The following is a 14,993-nucleotide window of genomic DNA, read 5'->3' on the forward strand; positions in this document are numbered from 1 at the left end:
TTGGTGCTTGTGCTCTTTAATCTTTCAAGACTTCTTCCAAAATAGGAGCCTGGAATTCTGCTGGTATCCTTGTCATGGTGCTTTGCTGTAAGGTGGCTGCTTTTTCTCACTTGGAGATTTATTAGGAGGGATTTAAGGCTGGAAAGACTGAGAGCTGCTGGGCTGCCAGGACAATCTGCTTCTGTGGAGGAGACAGCTCCTGGGTCTCAGTACAGTGGGACAGACTATCTCACAGGTAGGAATTCCTGGAGATAACTCTGAGCCCAGGGGGTCTGTCCACTACGGATATGCAGTTTGTGACTGTTCAGGTGTTTGTCAGACCACCTGTGTCGAGGAGGAAATACGTTACACATCAAACAATAGTTTGTGGGGTCTTGGGTTTATTTCTTAGGACAAAAAAAGTGAAGGCGATCAAAGGGTCCACTTGTTTCATTCCCCTTAGTATATCAGTGCCTGACATGGTTTGTGTCTTGTCTTCTGAATCTTTTTCATCTCATTGCAGACTTTCCAAGGAGTTAGAAACAGCCAAAACTTCTGTACTGGGCCAGTCTCTTCCATTCCTGGTTTATCCAGAAACACTAATTTTTTATAAATCTGAAAGTAAACGCAGGTTATTTCCCTCCTGTCTTCTGCTGGTTTTATAGGTCACAATGCTTGTAACTCATCTGTTCCACAAGTATGTGACGTACACACACAGCGAACTGGATCAGGACAAAGCTAATGTCATGGGAAGACATGCACAGCTTTGGGGTTTGTTTTTAAAATCCTGGTTTGTTTTTTAAACCAGGTGACCTTCTGAACATAAGGACTGCAGGGCTGGCAGAGCCTACCTTCCCTGCATCCCATGCCTATGACCAGCAAAGGAAAACAATATGTTTGCTCCAAATGCTGGTATAAACTGGAGAGAGGATTCCTAGATGAGAAAACTTGAATTTAAAGAAGCAGTAAAAGATCAGATTTCTGGTTATCAAAAAATGTAAGACTCCATGTGTGTGTAAAACTCCATTCACTTCTTTCCACTGGGGATCCCCTTGCCAAGCTTTCTCCTCTGGTCATTTCTTTTGTTGTTCTGAGGCAGCTCTTTTGGGGTAAGCTCTTTTGTGTGGCACCATTTCTTTGTACTATTGATGTTTCCTCCTATAACATAAACAAAAAGAAGAGAAACATCTTATGGGGGAGAAATCCTGTGAATTATAAAGGCACTTATAATTTCTTTTATGACTTTGGAACTGTCTGATAAAATTAAACAGAAGTGTATATATATAACAGTACTGTAGAGTGCACAGAACAGGAAAATATGAATCTTGAAGATTACTAGGAATTAATCGCTTATCTTCATCCTCCATTTTATTGCACAAGATTTTTCTAGAAGATGGGAGTGAGTACCATGTATCTCAATTTGGAAGGTCTTAAATTTTGGAAAAATCAGGGTCAACTACCAGAATTTTATGGTGGTGATCCGATTTCTAAGAAAGAGTCTCTGAAGTTTTTGGGTTCACCCTGGCAAACTCACCTCCTGGTGAAAGTCTCACTTATGTGAAGCTCATGTTAATATATTCACTGGGGTTTTTCCTTGTGAAACTTAGCAACAAAAAAATGGTCCTCAGTTTTGGTTGGTTGGTTGGTTGGTTGGTAGGATTTTTTTGCCTTTAACTATTATTTTATTTTAAATATGGAAAGTGAAACGCAGCCGTGGAATATTACAACAGTGATACAAACCCCCAAGCTGCAACCCTGTGATATGTGCTTGCAGTCTTTCTGGTTTTCCTTTTAGAAATAATTGTTCTTGTCCCTTCCATCATAATAAAGCTTCATAGTTCTTTGAATTTATAAAAATGCCCTTTTTAGGCGCAGGTATAGATTTAGGTTTATAGTTATATATTTGGGTTTATAACTAGGTATTTATAGGTCTCATGTTTTTTGAAAGGTTAATTACCAAAATTAAAATGTAATGTTCTCTCACTTGTTCCTCCCCATAAACTCGATGTGTTAAAAGTGTCAAACCTGTGCCTGAGCCAACCCTGCCAGAATGGCATCTCTACAGCGTCACTGAGCAGGGGTCTGTGATAGAATTTGTCCCTGAATTGAGCCTAGGGAGATGTGTTTTTGAAACATCTATCAACCTTCCCCAGGGAATCCCATGTGATTCTCTTAAGGAATAGGGGGTTCTTTCTGTTTCTCATTTATGCAAATAGAAGGTGAATGGGAAAAGACATCAGTAAGAGTCAAGTGGCAATATTGAGTCAGTTTTACTGTCAGGTCACTCAGTCTCCAACAACTCAAGCAGGAAAAATTGAGTAATTTATCAATATAATAAACCTGTATATTGCTCCTAAACCCAAACAACTCTCTTGAAACCATACCTCAGAGCAAACAACTCATATCCTTTGCAGTGTACCAAGCGGGACCTCTGTGTAGTGCTGCTTTCTTTAGACAGTGCAACTGGGCTTAGAGCTGCCAGCATGCAATTTAACCTGCTGTGAGCTGCAGCAGGGAATTCGTCAGGTCATGCTAGCTTCTCTTGACATCTTATGAAGGAAAATATCTAGATTTTCACTCCACTTTATATAAGCTAAAGTTGTGATCCAGGCTTTGGACTAATAACCATCACTAGCAGAGCTTTATAGACATGTCAGTGTACCTGGCTGAAAGGCTGAAAGAAAATGAGTGAGCTCTCGTGGAGATTTCATTATACCTTCTGGGTTGGGGGGGGGGGGCTTCATTTCTTGCTCCCCTTTGTCTTTCCCCTACTTTCTATCTCAATTAATTCTTGTTGAAAAATCATCTTAGTCCTTTAAAGTATATATACCTCCTGTACTGCACATCACAGGTTTGTATAAAAATATCTTTTGGGTTGTGTTTTCACCAGTGCCCATCACTGCTGTGACTTGTGTGATCAGTCATAGAAATTGCGTGCAGGAGTAAAAAGAAACCAACATGCTGCTCCTAAACAGCTCAAGTGACCACAGGGGATGAGTTTAACCCTGAGGCCGGATTAATCTTCTAGACTTGTGGCATTTCAGCGTGTTGCTTGACTCATGAGCATGGCTGCTCCAGGCTGTTCAAGGAGGACAGCTCTAAAACTCTTCTGGTTGATGGGAGAAACTTTTTCCTCCATTTATTTGATATGGAGGTCAGAGCACACACCTTCTCATGCTGGGGACTGGCTGAGATACGCCAGTCAATCGAAGAAACTATGCAATGGTAGGCAGATGTTTTGTGTTCCCCCACAGTGATTATAGGAGCTTTGTTTCCATAAGAAATCAGGCCAAATGTTTTATGCTGCAGAACAAAACTCAATGCGTTCTGAAACCAAATAGTGTACGCTGTTCCCTGGGGAGAGGCTGTGGGAACTCACCATGCGACACACTACGTTCAGGATCCCTTCACAGACTGCTGCACTCACAACCAGGCTGTTTGGACTGCCATAAGCAAAAACACAGACCTGAAATTTAGGTATGTGCACTGCTGCTCTGGTGACATCCATACAGTAGTCAAGGACAAATCCACTAGTTTTTCCAGGAGGCATGAGTACTGCATGTCAGTGAAGCTTAGGAAACTGCAGTGCAAAAAAACTATAGTGCACTGAATTGCATAACTAATAATTCAATTTTGAATTGAATTTGAATAAGGCTAATTTTGTAATCACTCTTAGAGGTTTGATATACTGGCTATGTCAGCCTGACCTGGCAGCTATGAAGGGGGCAGTAAGCAGCAAGTACGGCATCACGCTCCAGAGAGCCTTCAGCTTGAGACTTGGGCATCTCTGGTGGAAGAGAGCATGTAGCTACCAAGAAGTGGGGATCAGTGGGTCACTGCTGAGTCCTGGTTGTCCTCAGCCTTTATAAAATTATGTTTATGAGCCTTTGTGAGTTAGACCAATCTTAATGCCATGCTTAGAGGAGCTGGAGGTGTGGGGACCCCAGCTAGCCTCAGGATAGCAACCTAGAGATCATCTTCGTTATTCTCTTTTGGAGCTGTGCTTTAAGAACAATTGTCCCTGAGATGCTCACACTGTAATTACATCTGCTTCATTTATGGAGTACCATGTATTATATTTGTAGCCTGAGTTTTAAATGTGCATGAAGAGAAAATGAGGTTATATTATTGCTGTAATAGAGAGGAACTAGGACAAATTTTATTAATTTCCTCCCACAGAATACTGAGTAAGCCAATATTTTATGGGAAAGTTCAGGGAGAAGAGTAATGTATGTTCCATTTCTGAAATCTGAAGGATGCTTGAAGGGTTTTACTGGCAATTGATTTTTCTACAGGTAAATTGTAGTCCTCGATGGGCAGATGTGCCCCTGAATATAGCATCTCACTGAGCTGCAGTCAGTAAGGGTACAATGAAATGGAAGCAGAAGGTGCTTCTGCTCTGACAGGCAGTGAGAAACTGGAAATTGGAAGTCCTGCCTGTAGAAGGTACCTTTCAATCTGCTAAAGTTGCTATTACTCCCTTATCTACATTACTCTAAGTGCTGGAGGTTCGTGGAAATATTTAATACAGGAGTATCTGATAGAAAAATCAGTAATTTAACATGCGTGTTAAGAAATTATTTCTATCTATAGACATTATGTTGTCCTGAAGGGTGTTAACTTTTACCTACTATTGTTTTCTACCTTTCCCTAATTGCGCTGTTTGTGTAAAAGTCTTTAGCTTTCTGTATCTCTGTGCAATATCAACTAGAGATTTAAAAATCATACTTGATGCTCAGCACTGGTGGTAAATGCTGCTGAGCTCTTGAGCCAACAGACCTTTGCAGAGAGGTCTGTGGGATGCCCCTGATTGTGTAGCCCTTAGAAGAAAGAGCTCAGGAAGATTGAGGAGGAGGCAGTTCTGTCTGCAACGAACAGCCCCCCTTCACTGAGGCTCCTGTCCTGGAGTAAGCACGAGGGGTCACTGGTGTGGCCTCAGAGGAAGAGGAAGCAGTGAAAGGAGCAAAAGGAACTGATCCTGAAGATGAGACAGCTTCTGCTTTCAGTTGTGCTGGTGGTTGTTTTTATAGCCCAGTTAGTGGAGAGATTTTCACACTGTTGGTTTACGTTCTTCTGACAATGTGTGTGCTGCAGTGTGCCACTGCTTCTCATCCTGTGGTCACTTAGGTTATGGTGTGTCAGGGTTTGGTGCAGAAACACCTGCTTAATAGGAACCTGCTGATGTGGGTGCTGCATCCGTTTCCTTCTTTTAAATGGTAACATCACAGAAACACTTTGCTGATACTGAAGTTGCTGAAGTAAAAGTAGTAATGACAGTGTAAAGGAGCTGAAAGTCGGTGGTACCACTGTCCCCTCTGACAGCAGGGTTACTCTGTTGTGCTTATGGCCTTTCTTTGGGAGGGAACAGGCAAATAAATGCCATTGGGATGGCTGGAGAGTAGAACTGTTGCTGCTCCAGGAGAATTTCAACACTGAGTTTTTTAGCAGTATGGGCTGTTCATGTCTTTTCTTCCTGCTTCAGTGGTTCACAAAGACTCCTTCATTCATCTCCTCACTCCCCAGTGGCTTTGGGCAATTTCAGAATTTTTTTCCTCTACACGGAAAGGAGAGAGCTCATAAATACAAAGCAGTGTGGTGGTGGTGGTTATGTAGTGGTCAGGCTGTGGGACCTGGCCAGGGCTGATACCACATCTCACAGGAGCTGATATTTCTGCTTCTGTTTCTCTTGGATACTTATTACTGAAGAGAATATCAGCTGTCCCGCCTTAGCTGCTGCTGGCTTTTGGATCGTGAGCTAGCAGGGTGGGTTGCTGCTGATACAGTGCTGCAGGAGAAGTGTCCATTCTTAATATAATCACAGCTTTGCTGCCAGTGATACTTCTCAAAAGAGCTTTGTTTGTCCTGTGGTCCTGAGGGTAGAACAAATGACCCACTTTTCCTTCTGGGGAGCTGCTCCACAGCCACAGCCTCAGGGACACATGCTTTACACGCAGTACTGAGCTCCAGGAAAGGTCTGCTACGATGCACACTGCAAGAGGGTGTCATCACGAAGGTCTAAGCCCTGCTAGCAGTGAGTTATCCTCCTGCAGTACATGGAGCACTTGTTCTTTTACCAGCTGAGCATGTTGAGCAGGTTTTCAGACTTTCCCGGAATAAATCTGCTGGTGATACAGAGCTATGAAGCACATGGTCAAACAAGATTTAACTTGGAAGCATGAATCAGGTTGCTGACTGGCCATTGTCCTTGTGCACCTAACCCATTACCTCATGTGGTCTGTGTAGAGGAAACCTGAGCAGCCTGATGGCACTGAGTCCCTCCTTTGCCACCCCAGGCAGTCTGGATGTCAGGTTCACCAACCTGGATGCCTTGTCTGGTAACGCAGGAATTCTTCCACATGTACCTCTCCATGAATGAGGTGGTGCTTTGGCATAAACTCAAGTCTTGTTCAGTAACAAACTCACGCTTAGAGCTGTGACGAGTTAAAAAACAAACCCCTCAAAAGTCTGGTTCTGCTGTTCACATACTGAGTCTGATGGATGTAAAGCAAGTTTAAGGCCTGTTTACCTTAATTTAGTCCATTAAGCTAAAAAACACAGGCATGTGAGTTGGAAACATCCTGGCAGTGGCAACCACAGCCCCTCTGATATGCTGTAACCTTCCTCCGTGTCTAAAAGCATTCTGTCTGTGTCTGTGGTACCACCCAGTGTAACCAGCACACCAAACCCAGCTGTGTGGGGAGTTGTCTCATGAACTGCAGCATGTTACAGGTCCTGAGAGTATCTCTCCCATAAAATCTCTCATTCCAGCTGAAACCAAACCTCAGAAAGTCACATCTGAGTAAGTGGCCAATGATTTTGATAACTCCTCTTTAGCAAAACTGTGTCTGCTCTGCTCAAGAAGGACAGTCTTCTGTTAGGGTGTGCACGCTGAGGAATGGGGTGCTGGCCTTGGTGAATGTCCCTGGAATTGCTCCTGGCCTCATTTCTTGTCAGTAGATCCATAGGTGTCTGCAGCCAAAGTCTGTGACTCTGCTCAGGTTCCACGGCCCTGCTTGCTCTCCCAGTCAGGGGTACATAAGGCTGTCCTAACAAGAGGGAAAGCCAGAGAGCAGTGGTCTGAGTTCTTAAACCTGCACATACCGAGATTTAAAGGGTAGGGACTGAATGCTAGTCAGTTACTGTACTACCCAGGCACTGTCCCAGGAAGGGCAGAGAACATCTAAAGCACTAGGAAGACAGCAAGGAAGAAGAGAAAATGGAAATCCCCTGCTCTGTTTTCTTGAGGTTTCCTCCTCAGGCTCTTCAGCTGGGCAAGCAGTACCACTGGGTTACTAACAGCAGTGAGAACACCTTGACAGCAGCAGAGCAGTGTATTAGAGTATTTTCTCGAGATGAAAAGCACAGCTTTTGGATTCAGGCTAAAAAAAAAGTATTCATCCTGCTAAGTAGATTGAAACAGAATCCAGATTAAATAAATCATTAAATCATTCCAGAATGGTATCCACCTGCTCTAGCCTGTAATTTATTTTCAGATGAACAGTAGGTAAAAAAAAAAAAAAAAAGCAATACAATGGCAAAAATTATTCTCCCCTAACAGATGCTTTGATCCTGAAATGACACCTGGCCAGACAGCTGCTTGGGCAGTTTTTGAGATGATTTTGAATTACTTGCTCCAATCCATTTCTCCATAACCTCGATAGACCCATAATGCTAAAGTTTCTGCTGTAGCCACCTTTGAAGAAGGATCTCCAAGCGGGTTACTGCTGCAAAGCCGGTAAAAACCATCCCTTTAATGTGGGATGGGAAACCTGTGTGTAGGGGCCAGAACATTTGCTTGCAAGACACTAGAGGAGCAGCCAGCTAGGGACATGGGGCCCTAGACATTTTCAGAGTCAGGCCACTCTTCTCATGTGCTGCTGCTGCGGGAATAACGTGAGGTGTCTGCTCTGCTGTGCTCCTGAAAGGAGGGTTGTGCTCCACAAGGGTGGGAAGCACCGATCTAGTTGGTTCCTTGTGTCGTCCAGACCTCATCATGAGTCCGAACGGTTCCCACGCTCCCCAGGGGAAAACCAGCGTGTTTTGTGCCGCTCGGGGGACTGGGAAGGAGAGAAGTGCTGACCGAGGGTGGAGGAGGGTGGAGCGGGTGACCGAGGACTAGGGGTGGAGGAGGACAGAACCGGTGGCGAGATGGTGTAGCAGGAATTGAAAGATGGTTATTGCCCAGCGCTTCCACTCCTCCTCTCCGCCCAGCTGCTACTGAAGGCACCCGAAGCCCACCATTTCACGTGTCTCCGGCGTGTATTTAATCAGGTTTAGCCAGCTCGGTGGTCCGTTTACTGAGTGCATCAACGGTAAAGCAGGACCCAGCCACAGGAGCTCATCCGGGGACGGAAGCGGGGCAGAAACCCCTCCGGCAGGGTGGGGGAGGGGGGAAATCCCTGTTACCTCTGCCTTCCGGTGCCGGGGCCGCTTCGTGAATCCGGCTGATAAACCGGGCTCCACGACGCTCGTTGCCACCACCAGCCCGTCTCTACGCTGACCGGGGGCCGGGCGCTGGGGCCGCTGCCCCCGCGGGGAGCAGGGCCGCGCGGGGGGTCACCGCGGGGCCGCAGGAAGGGCCGGGTGCCCTGGGAGCCGCGCCGTCTCGGCCGCACAAAGCCGCCTTTTCATCGCGGCCTCTTGCCCTCGCCGAGTCCGTAATTGCCTCTGAAAAAAGTTCATTAGGGAGCGCGGCGGCGGCCCCGCGGCCGCGCTGCTTTTGAGCGGGCGCAGTGGGGTGTGTGTGCGCGGCCCCGCCACTCCGGAGCGGGCCACGGGCACGGCAGCTCCTGCTTAGAAACTTCTCACCATCGCCGCCCCGGACCCCGCCGCTGCGGGGCTAATTGGGGGCGATGCGGGGAAGCTGGAAAGGGGTAGCCCCAGCCCTTGATTACGGAATGGGGCGGTGAGGTGAATGCTGCTCTCCGGCCGTTTCCTAGCTCCAGGATCTGCCACCTTGCGCCTCGCCAAGGGCGGGCTGAGCGCGAGGTCTGCGGGGAGCTCTCTCTGGCCGCCGGCGCTTCCCCACCCCCTCCGGGCATATTTCCCCGCGCCATCCCGAGAGCCGGCGCGAGTTCTCCGCCAGACGGTGGCTCAGCGCCCGGCGGACAGCCCGAGCTCAACCCACAGAGCTCATCGGCATTGGAAAGCCCAGCTCGCAGCAGAGCCCGGGCAGAAGATGGTTAAAGTATGTTTACCGTGGCGTTAGAGACGCTGAATTTGTCCTGCACAGACACAGGCGAACCCGTTAGTTTAGTGTCTGGGCGCTCACAGGGTCCGCTCCCGGTATTACTTCTCCATCAATCTTCTGTGTTTTAATCAAAACAGTATTCGGAATATGATTCCTGGAGATTATATTTGGAGAGATTTGCGATACATATCTTGCTGGCGTGACAGATTGCAGGGTAGTCCTGGGCAGGCGGGATAATCTCCCATCTCTCTCGCTTGACCTTTAATAAAAGGGGACTAAAAGAAGTCTTAAGAATCCCGGAGGTTACCTCCGTGCCTGCCTTCAGAAGACCCCAAAGCCCGCACCCGGCTACTTAACCACTCCTGGGGTCGCAGCGGCCGGGCAGGGCCGGGGCAGGGCCGGCAGCTCGGGGAGTTTCTGCCCCCGGGCCGGAACGGTTTCATGTCCCGTGAGCAGCGCAGGGTCCGCTGCCGCGCTGCCTCTCGGGGGAGCCTCTTCCAAAGTCCCTGGCCGGCGGGGCAGCGGGACCCGGCTCGGTCCCCCGCGGCCTGGGCAGAGGCAGCCGGGACACGGCGGGGAGCGGGTCATGGCCCTGTCGCTGCGGACACGCATGGGAAACCGGCGCGTTCTTCCCAGGGCATATGATACCCGTCCCCTCCGGTGGTATAGGAGGGGCGAAGAGGTCTCCTTGCAGGAACCCTTCGAAAGGGCCTAATGCTCTTTATTACAAGCCTTAATCCTTCAAATCCGACTTGAAATAGTTTTCTCAGCTTAATTTTCCTTACTCTAAGCTGCGGGTCACTGCAACACTGCGGCTCCTAAACCGCCGGTTGCCCAGGTGTGTTTTGGCCGAGCGAAAGCCCCGAGGCCGGCGGCTATGGCGGCGCTCCCGGCCCTGATCCCGGCCGGACCTGTGCTGCTCCCTACCCCTGTCCCGCTCCCGGCGGGACCTTTTTCTGCCCTGGCTCCTGCAAAACCCCGTAGTTCGCCGCCTTAGGTCCGCCTAGCCCGTGGCTGCTCCGTTCATCTCCACAGCCCCGGGCGGCCTCTGCCACCTCTCCCAACGTTGACCTGCTGCTTCTCCGGTCGCAAACCGAGAGGACGCCCAGCCCCACTTGTCTTGGTAGCCTTTGGTAAACATACAGAAGTCTTCTCAATATTCAAGATTGATTTCCCTGATTTATTAAGGCAGAATTCATTGGACTCTATTGACCACAAGTGACTTAATGTAAATGTTGACCCTGGTGAACTCGGAAATAGCAGGTATCGGGTTGATATATAGATGACCTCAATTACCACAGATTAATTATTGCCACTGCTTCTAGAGACAGGTACAAAGAAACACTTTCCTCATCCCTGCTTGGTTTATTAGTCTGAACACAAAGTGTTTGATGACACTTTTAATTAAACAGAAATAATGCAGAGATACCGTTTTCCTTTCCCGTCTGTCCTGTAAAGCGCATCACTGCTCTTTTGACTGACCGACAGCGCTGACCCACTAACAACGTCCTGCTCCGGTGCCCGGGGCCCCTCCTAGCTAAAGCGCTCCCGGGTTCACAAGGAGACTTCACGGCGGTCAGTTCACCCGTGTTTATTGAGGACTCTGAAAATACTTCCAGCACTATTACAGCCACGGGAAAAGAAACCGCTCGGCGTGACCTGCGCCGCTCCTCCCTCCACGGGATGGCGCGGAGTGGCCGCCGACAACTGCACCCTGAGCGGGGAAATAGGGAGGAGAAACAAACGACGACATGGGGAACAAAGATTTTTGTTGCTGTTGTTGTGGCAGAGGTGTTTCTGGGGGGTGTTGAACCAACGGGCGGCGGGGGGCCGGTCCCGCGGGGAACCGCTCCGCCCGCCGCCCCTCGCCCCCTGGTGAGCAGCGGGTCCTTGTCCCGGCGATGGCAGAGGAACGGGCCTGTGGCCGGAGAGGTCGCCGCCGGGCCAGGGAGAGCTTGCTTTCGTTGTGTCAAGCCGAGAGTCTCGCTGCAGCCAGAACCCCGTCACCACCGCTCAGGAAAGGGCAGGCGGCCCTGCGGGAGAGAGAAGCGGTTATGAACGTTTCCCCGGCGGTCCGGCCGGCCCTCCCCGGAATCAAGGGCTCCGGGAGTAGGGCAGAACGGTGCCCCCAGTGCTTTGCGGACGAGCTGGCGCTTGGTGCGGGGTCAGTCCAGCAGCCGGCCCGTCACCTACCTCACCACCGCAGCACTGGCCGGAACGCCGTCCGGAGCCTGTCCAGGCACGGCACGCCCAGCTCGGAGCCTCCCGGGCTGCCCTTGGCGCCCCGCCCGAAGCCTGCACAGACACAAGCGGCTCGCGGTGTGCCTGGCCCGGCCCAGCCGCCCTCCCCTGCCTACTCGCCTGCAGCGGCGAGGCCTTGGCGTCTGCACCGCCGGGGGAACACGGATCTGCGCCCGCCTGACACCTGGGCCCGGCTTAACGCCGCGGCCACTCCGGGCCCGAGGCGGTTATAGGGAGATTGTCAGCCGAAGGCGGGCTCACGCCGCGCCCTGTGTCCCGGCCCGGCCCACGGTCCCGCCCGTCCCCGCCGCCGCGGGTACCTTCGCCCGCCGCCGCGTACTGGCATGACTCCCCCAGGCCGCGATGGGACGCGCAGCTCTGCGGGAGCGGCTGCAGGTTGAAAGCTGAGCTCCGGAAAGCCTTGGCGGGCAGGGGCTGCTCGCCCGCCGCGCCGCCGCCCTCGGGGCTGCCCCTGCGCGCAGCGCTGGCCCCGGCGGTGCGCGCCAGCGACCAGATGCGCGACTTCTCCGCGGACACGTAGGGCAGTGGCGGACTGGACAGGGCGGGGGGTGCGAAGTCTGCGGAGGGGGCCTTTGCGCAGGGAAAGGCGCGGAAGGACCCGGGCAGGCTGCAGTCGCTCCGCAGAGCCTCGGGAAGAGCCGCAGCGATGCTGGGGGCTTCCTGCAGGGAGCTAGCCCGGCCCTTCTCCGGCTTCCCCGCCTCCTCCTCTTCCTCCTCCTCCGCCTCCTCCAGGTCGCTGAACTGCAGCTCCTTGTCCTCTTTGCAGTTGTTCTGCTCTGCTCGGACACATAGTGGGGAGGAGGCGCGCTATCGCGTTAGTGCGGGAAGCTGGGGGGCCTCGAGATGGGCCGCCACTTCGAGGTACCTCGAGGCGCCCGTCCGGCCTCTCCCCCCTACCTCTGCCTTCGTCCTCCGCGCTGTACTCCTCTTCCCGGGGGGTTGGTTCTTTCTTTTCTTCCCCCGCTTTGTTCTTGGGAGACCAGGTCATTTTGTTTTCTTTCTTGAGCCTCCTTCTGGCGTTAGCAAACCAAGTGGACACTTGGGTCAGGGTCATTTTGGTGATAATGGCCAGCATGATCTTCTCTCCTTTGGTGGGGTAGGGATTTTTCCGGTGCTCGTACAGCCAGGTCTTGAGGGTGCTCGTCGTCTCCCGCGTTGCGTTTTTGCGTCTGGCCGAGCCACTGAAATCCACTGTCCCATACCTGCAGGGAGAGGGTTAGGAAGGGGAAGCCGGCAGAGCGCCCCATGAGCCCCTGGACCCGGCCCGTACGCTCCGCAGGCCGGTGTGGCCCTGCCCTCCCGCCACAGCTCCGAGGTGTGATTTTAATCGACTGGTGCTCCCGGAGCGCCTCGAGTTTGTCAGGTCGGAGTTCCCTCCTCCCCCTCCGGTACCGCTTGATGTCGGTCTGTGCCTCGCAGGGGGATGCTAACGCTGTCGGGCGCTGATCAAAGGGGCTTTACCTGTCGTAGTGGTACTGCCCGAAGGAATGATCATAGGAGTAGTAGGCAGCGGACTGCGCGATTCCCGAGTGCAACGTGCCAGCGCCGTCCTTGATTTCATACTGGGGGTTCTGCAAGGGAAGCGGCAGCGTTCGGCGTCGAGCAGGAGGGGAGCCCCGGCCCCCTGTCTCCCCGAGTCACCGCGGCAGCCAAGTCCCTTTAACCCGTGCCCTTCGGCCGCCCCCGGCCCTCCATCGACTGCTGACGGCGAAGTTTGCCGCTTCTTGCTCTCATCCCCATCCCCATCTACGGCGGGCGGGCACTCACCAGCGCGGAGTAGAGCGCGGCGGGCTCGGTGCCGTAGGGCAGGTAGCTGCCGTAGCCCTGGCCGGCGGCGATAGGGGCACCGTACATGCCCAGCGCCGCACTGAGCTCGGCGCGGCCCGGCGGCATCAGCCGGCTCTCGTACGAGGCGCAGCAGAGGGAGGCGGAGGCCGGCGCCGGGGAGGCATCCGGCGCGGAGCGGGGCGCAGCTTCGCAGCAGGTCATGGTGGGGTTGCCGGACACGAAGAACTGCGGGAAGCAGAGCAGAGAGTGGGACGATGCCGAGTGACTGTCGAGGCAGCCCCATAGCGGGGACTCGAGGAGCGTGTGCGTGTGTGTGTGTGTGCGGAGGGGGTGACATAGGGGGTAGGAAATCAGAGCTGAGGCAACTAATTATAGAAACTGGGAAATAAACGGAATGGGAAGCGGGAGCACTTGGAAGGGGACACGATTAATAAAGCAGACAAAACTTGAAGGAAATAACTGCTCTCGAGAATGGCAAAAGATTCGTGCTGCTCTTTCTTGCACTTCCCGCTCGGTCCATTCCCGTTGATTTAAAGCCAAGACGTTGCAATTACAGTTAACTTAATAGACAAAGCAGTAAATGCCAGGTAACGCAATCGAAGACATTTGATTTCAGTAAGTTCAAGGGGACAGCTAACTTCCCAAGCGCGGTAGGCATATCTTGCAGTGATTGCGGTGTATAAATAATTCTACCCAAATAAATGGTGACTCGAGGTACCTATAGCGACGACTTGGTTAACGCAGGGGGCCTGGGTGGGGATGTGCAGGGGGTATCCTTCGGAAATCGTACGGGGGAGAAAAAAAACTCCCAACAAAACTCGGGGAAAGGACCGGTCGGGAAGGAAGGGTAGAGGGGACGGCACAGAGCGGATCCGGCGGGCAGACCCCGCGAAGCGGCGGTCCTGCTGCCCGCGCACCCTCCGCGGCCCCTAGCAGCTGGGACTGATGTTATTTGTTTGTTGCACTTAAAAGTGAACGGTGGAGGGAGGGGGAGGGGGAAACACAGGTTTCCTAAACCCCTTTGCTGTGCACACGGCGAGTTGTTTTAAGCCTAACACAACACAAACGAGACATAAACACACACGCACATTTTTTTTAAAAAGGCTCCAGATGTGCCCTTTTAAAAAAAGACTCTAAGTAAGGGAAAGGGAAGGATAAAAGGGAGGAGGAACAAGACATCTGGACAGCAGCAGCGGAATCTAAACAAAAGTGAGTGCTGCTCACTCGCCTTACCTGTGAAGTGGTGCTGTAGGGGTATCCGAACTGGGAGAAGGACATAGTCGCTCCTTATTTTTGGACCATAGGCAATATTTTCCCCCCAAGATCGATTGTAACTAAACCCCGCTTCAGGATGCACCTTCTCACACACACATTTCCACGTATGGCTTTTTTTTTTTTTTTTTTCTCCCCTCAATTACAGATGATTGCACTTAAGAAGAGCTGCCAGACATCTGCGAGGGAGGGGGGTGCCTGGGTTAAAAAAATAGGCTACCCCCCGCTCCCCATCACTCGTAATAAATACGTTTGTATAGAGGGACTTTGAAAAGCCACTCCACATGTATAGAGAGTTTAAGCGCAAAGGGGCTTTTTCCAAGGGGGGGGGGGGGGGGGATCACGTAGGACTTGCAAGATACGGAGCTTGCTTGTTGTATTATTTTCTGCTCTATAGGTCTTTAGCGTTCCTCGGTGGGCGAGGAGCGGGGTGACGTCACGGCCGTGCCGGCAGAGCAGGCAGCGCCGGGCAGAAGCGGGCAGCATCCGCAACACTTGTTCC

The 14,993-nt window shown here is 51.7% G+C and overlaps 1 protein-coding gene across 2 annotated transcripts in view; it reads right to left on the minus strand.

Moving 5' to 3' along the window:
- IRX6 (iroquois homeobox 6) overlaps positions 1 to 14,600 on the minus strand; it is a 163,216-nt gene extending 148,616 nt beyond the window's left edge. Inside the window, exons 1-6 of one of the 2 annotated variants that reach the window (XM_061469034.1) lie at positions 14,453 to 14,600; positions 13,199 to 13,444; positions 12,893 to 13,002; positions 12,329 to 12,633; positions 11,363 to 12,207; positions 10,930 to 11,202 (exon numbers count right to left, since the gene is read on the minus strand). In XM_061469034.1, the coding sequence (XP_061325018.1) occupies positions 11,606 to 12,207; positions 12,329 to 12,633; positions 12,893 to 13,002; positions 13,199 to 13,444; positions 14,453 to 14,497 (1,308 nt within the window). In that variant the 5' untranslated portion in view covers positions 14,498 to 14,600 and the 3' untranslated portion in view covers positions 10,930 to 11,202; positions 11,363 to 11,605. Of the gene's footprint in view, positions 1 to 10,929; positions 11,203 to 11,362; positions 12,208 to 12,328; positions 12,634 to 12,892; positions 13,003 to 13,198; positions 13,622 to 14,452 lie in introns of those variants that run through there. The other variant, XM_061469035.1, reaches the window with a different exon arrangement.
- Positions 14,601 to 14,993: the final 393 nt, after the last annotated feature.

This window comes from Pezoporus flaviventris, unplaced genomic scaffold, assembly GCF_033815535.1.
Source record: "Pezoporus flaviventris isolate CSIRO_AGI_PZ_B2104156 unplaced genomic scaffold, CSIRO_AGI_Pfla_v1 ptg000054l, whole genome shotgun sequence".
In the NCBI taxonomy this organism is placed as follows: Eukaryota; Metazoa; Chordata; class Aves; order Psittaciformes; family Psittacidae; genus Pezoporus; species Pezoporus flaviventris.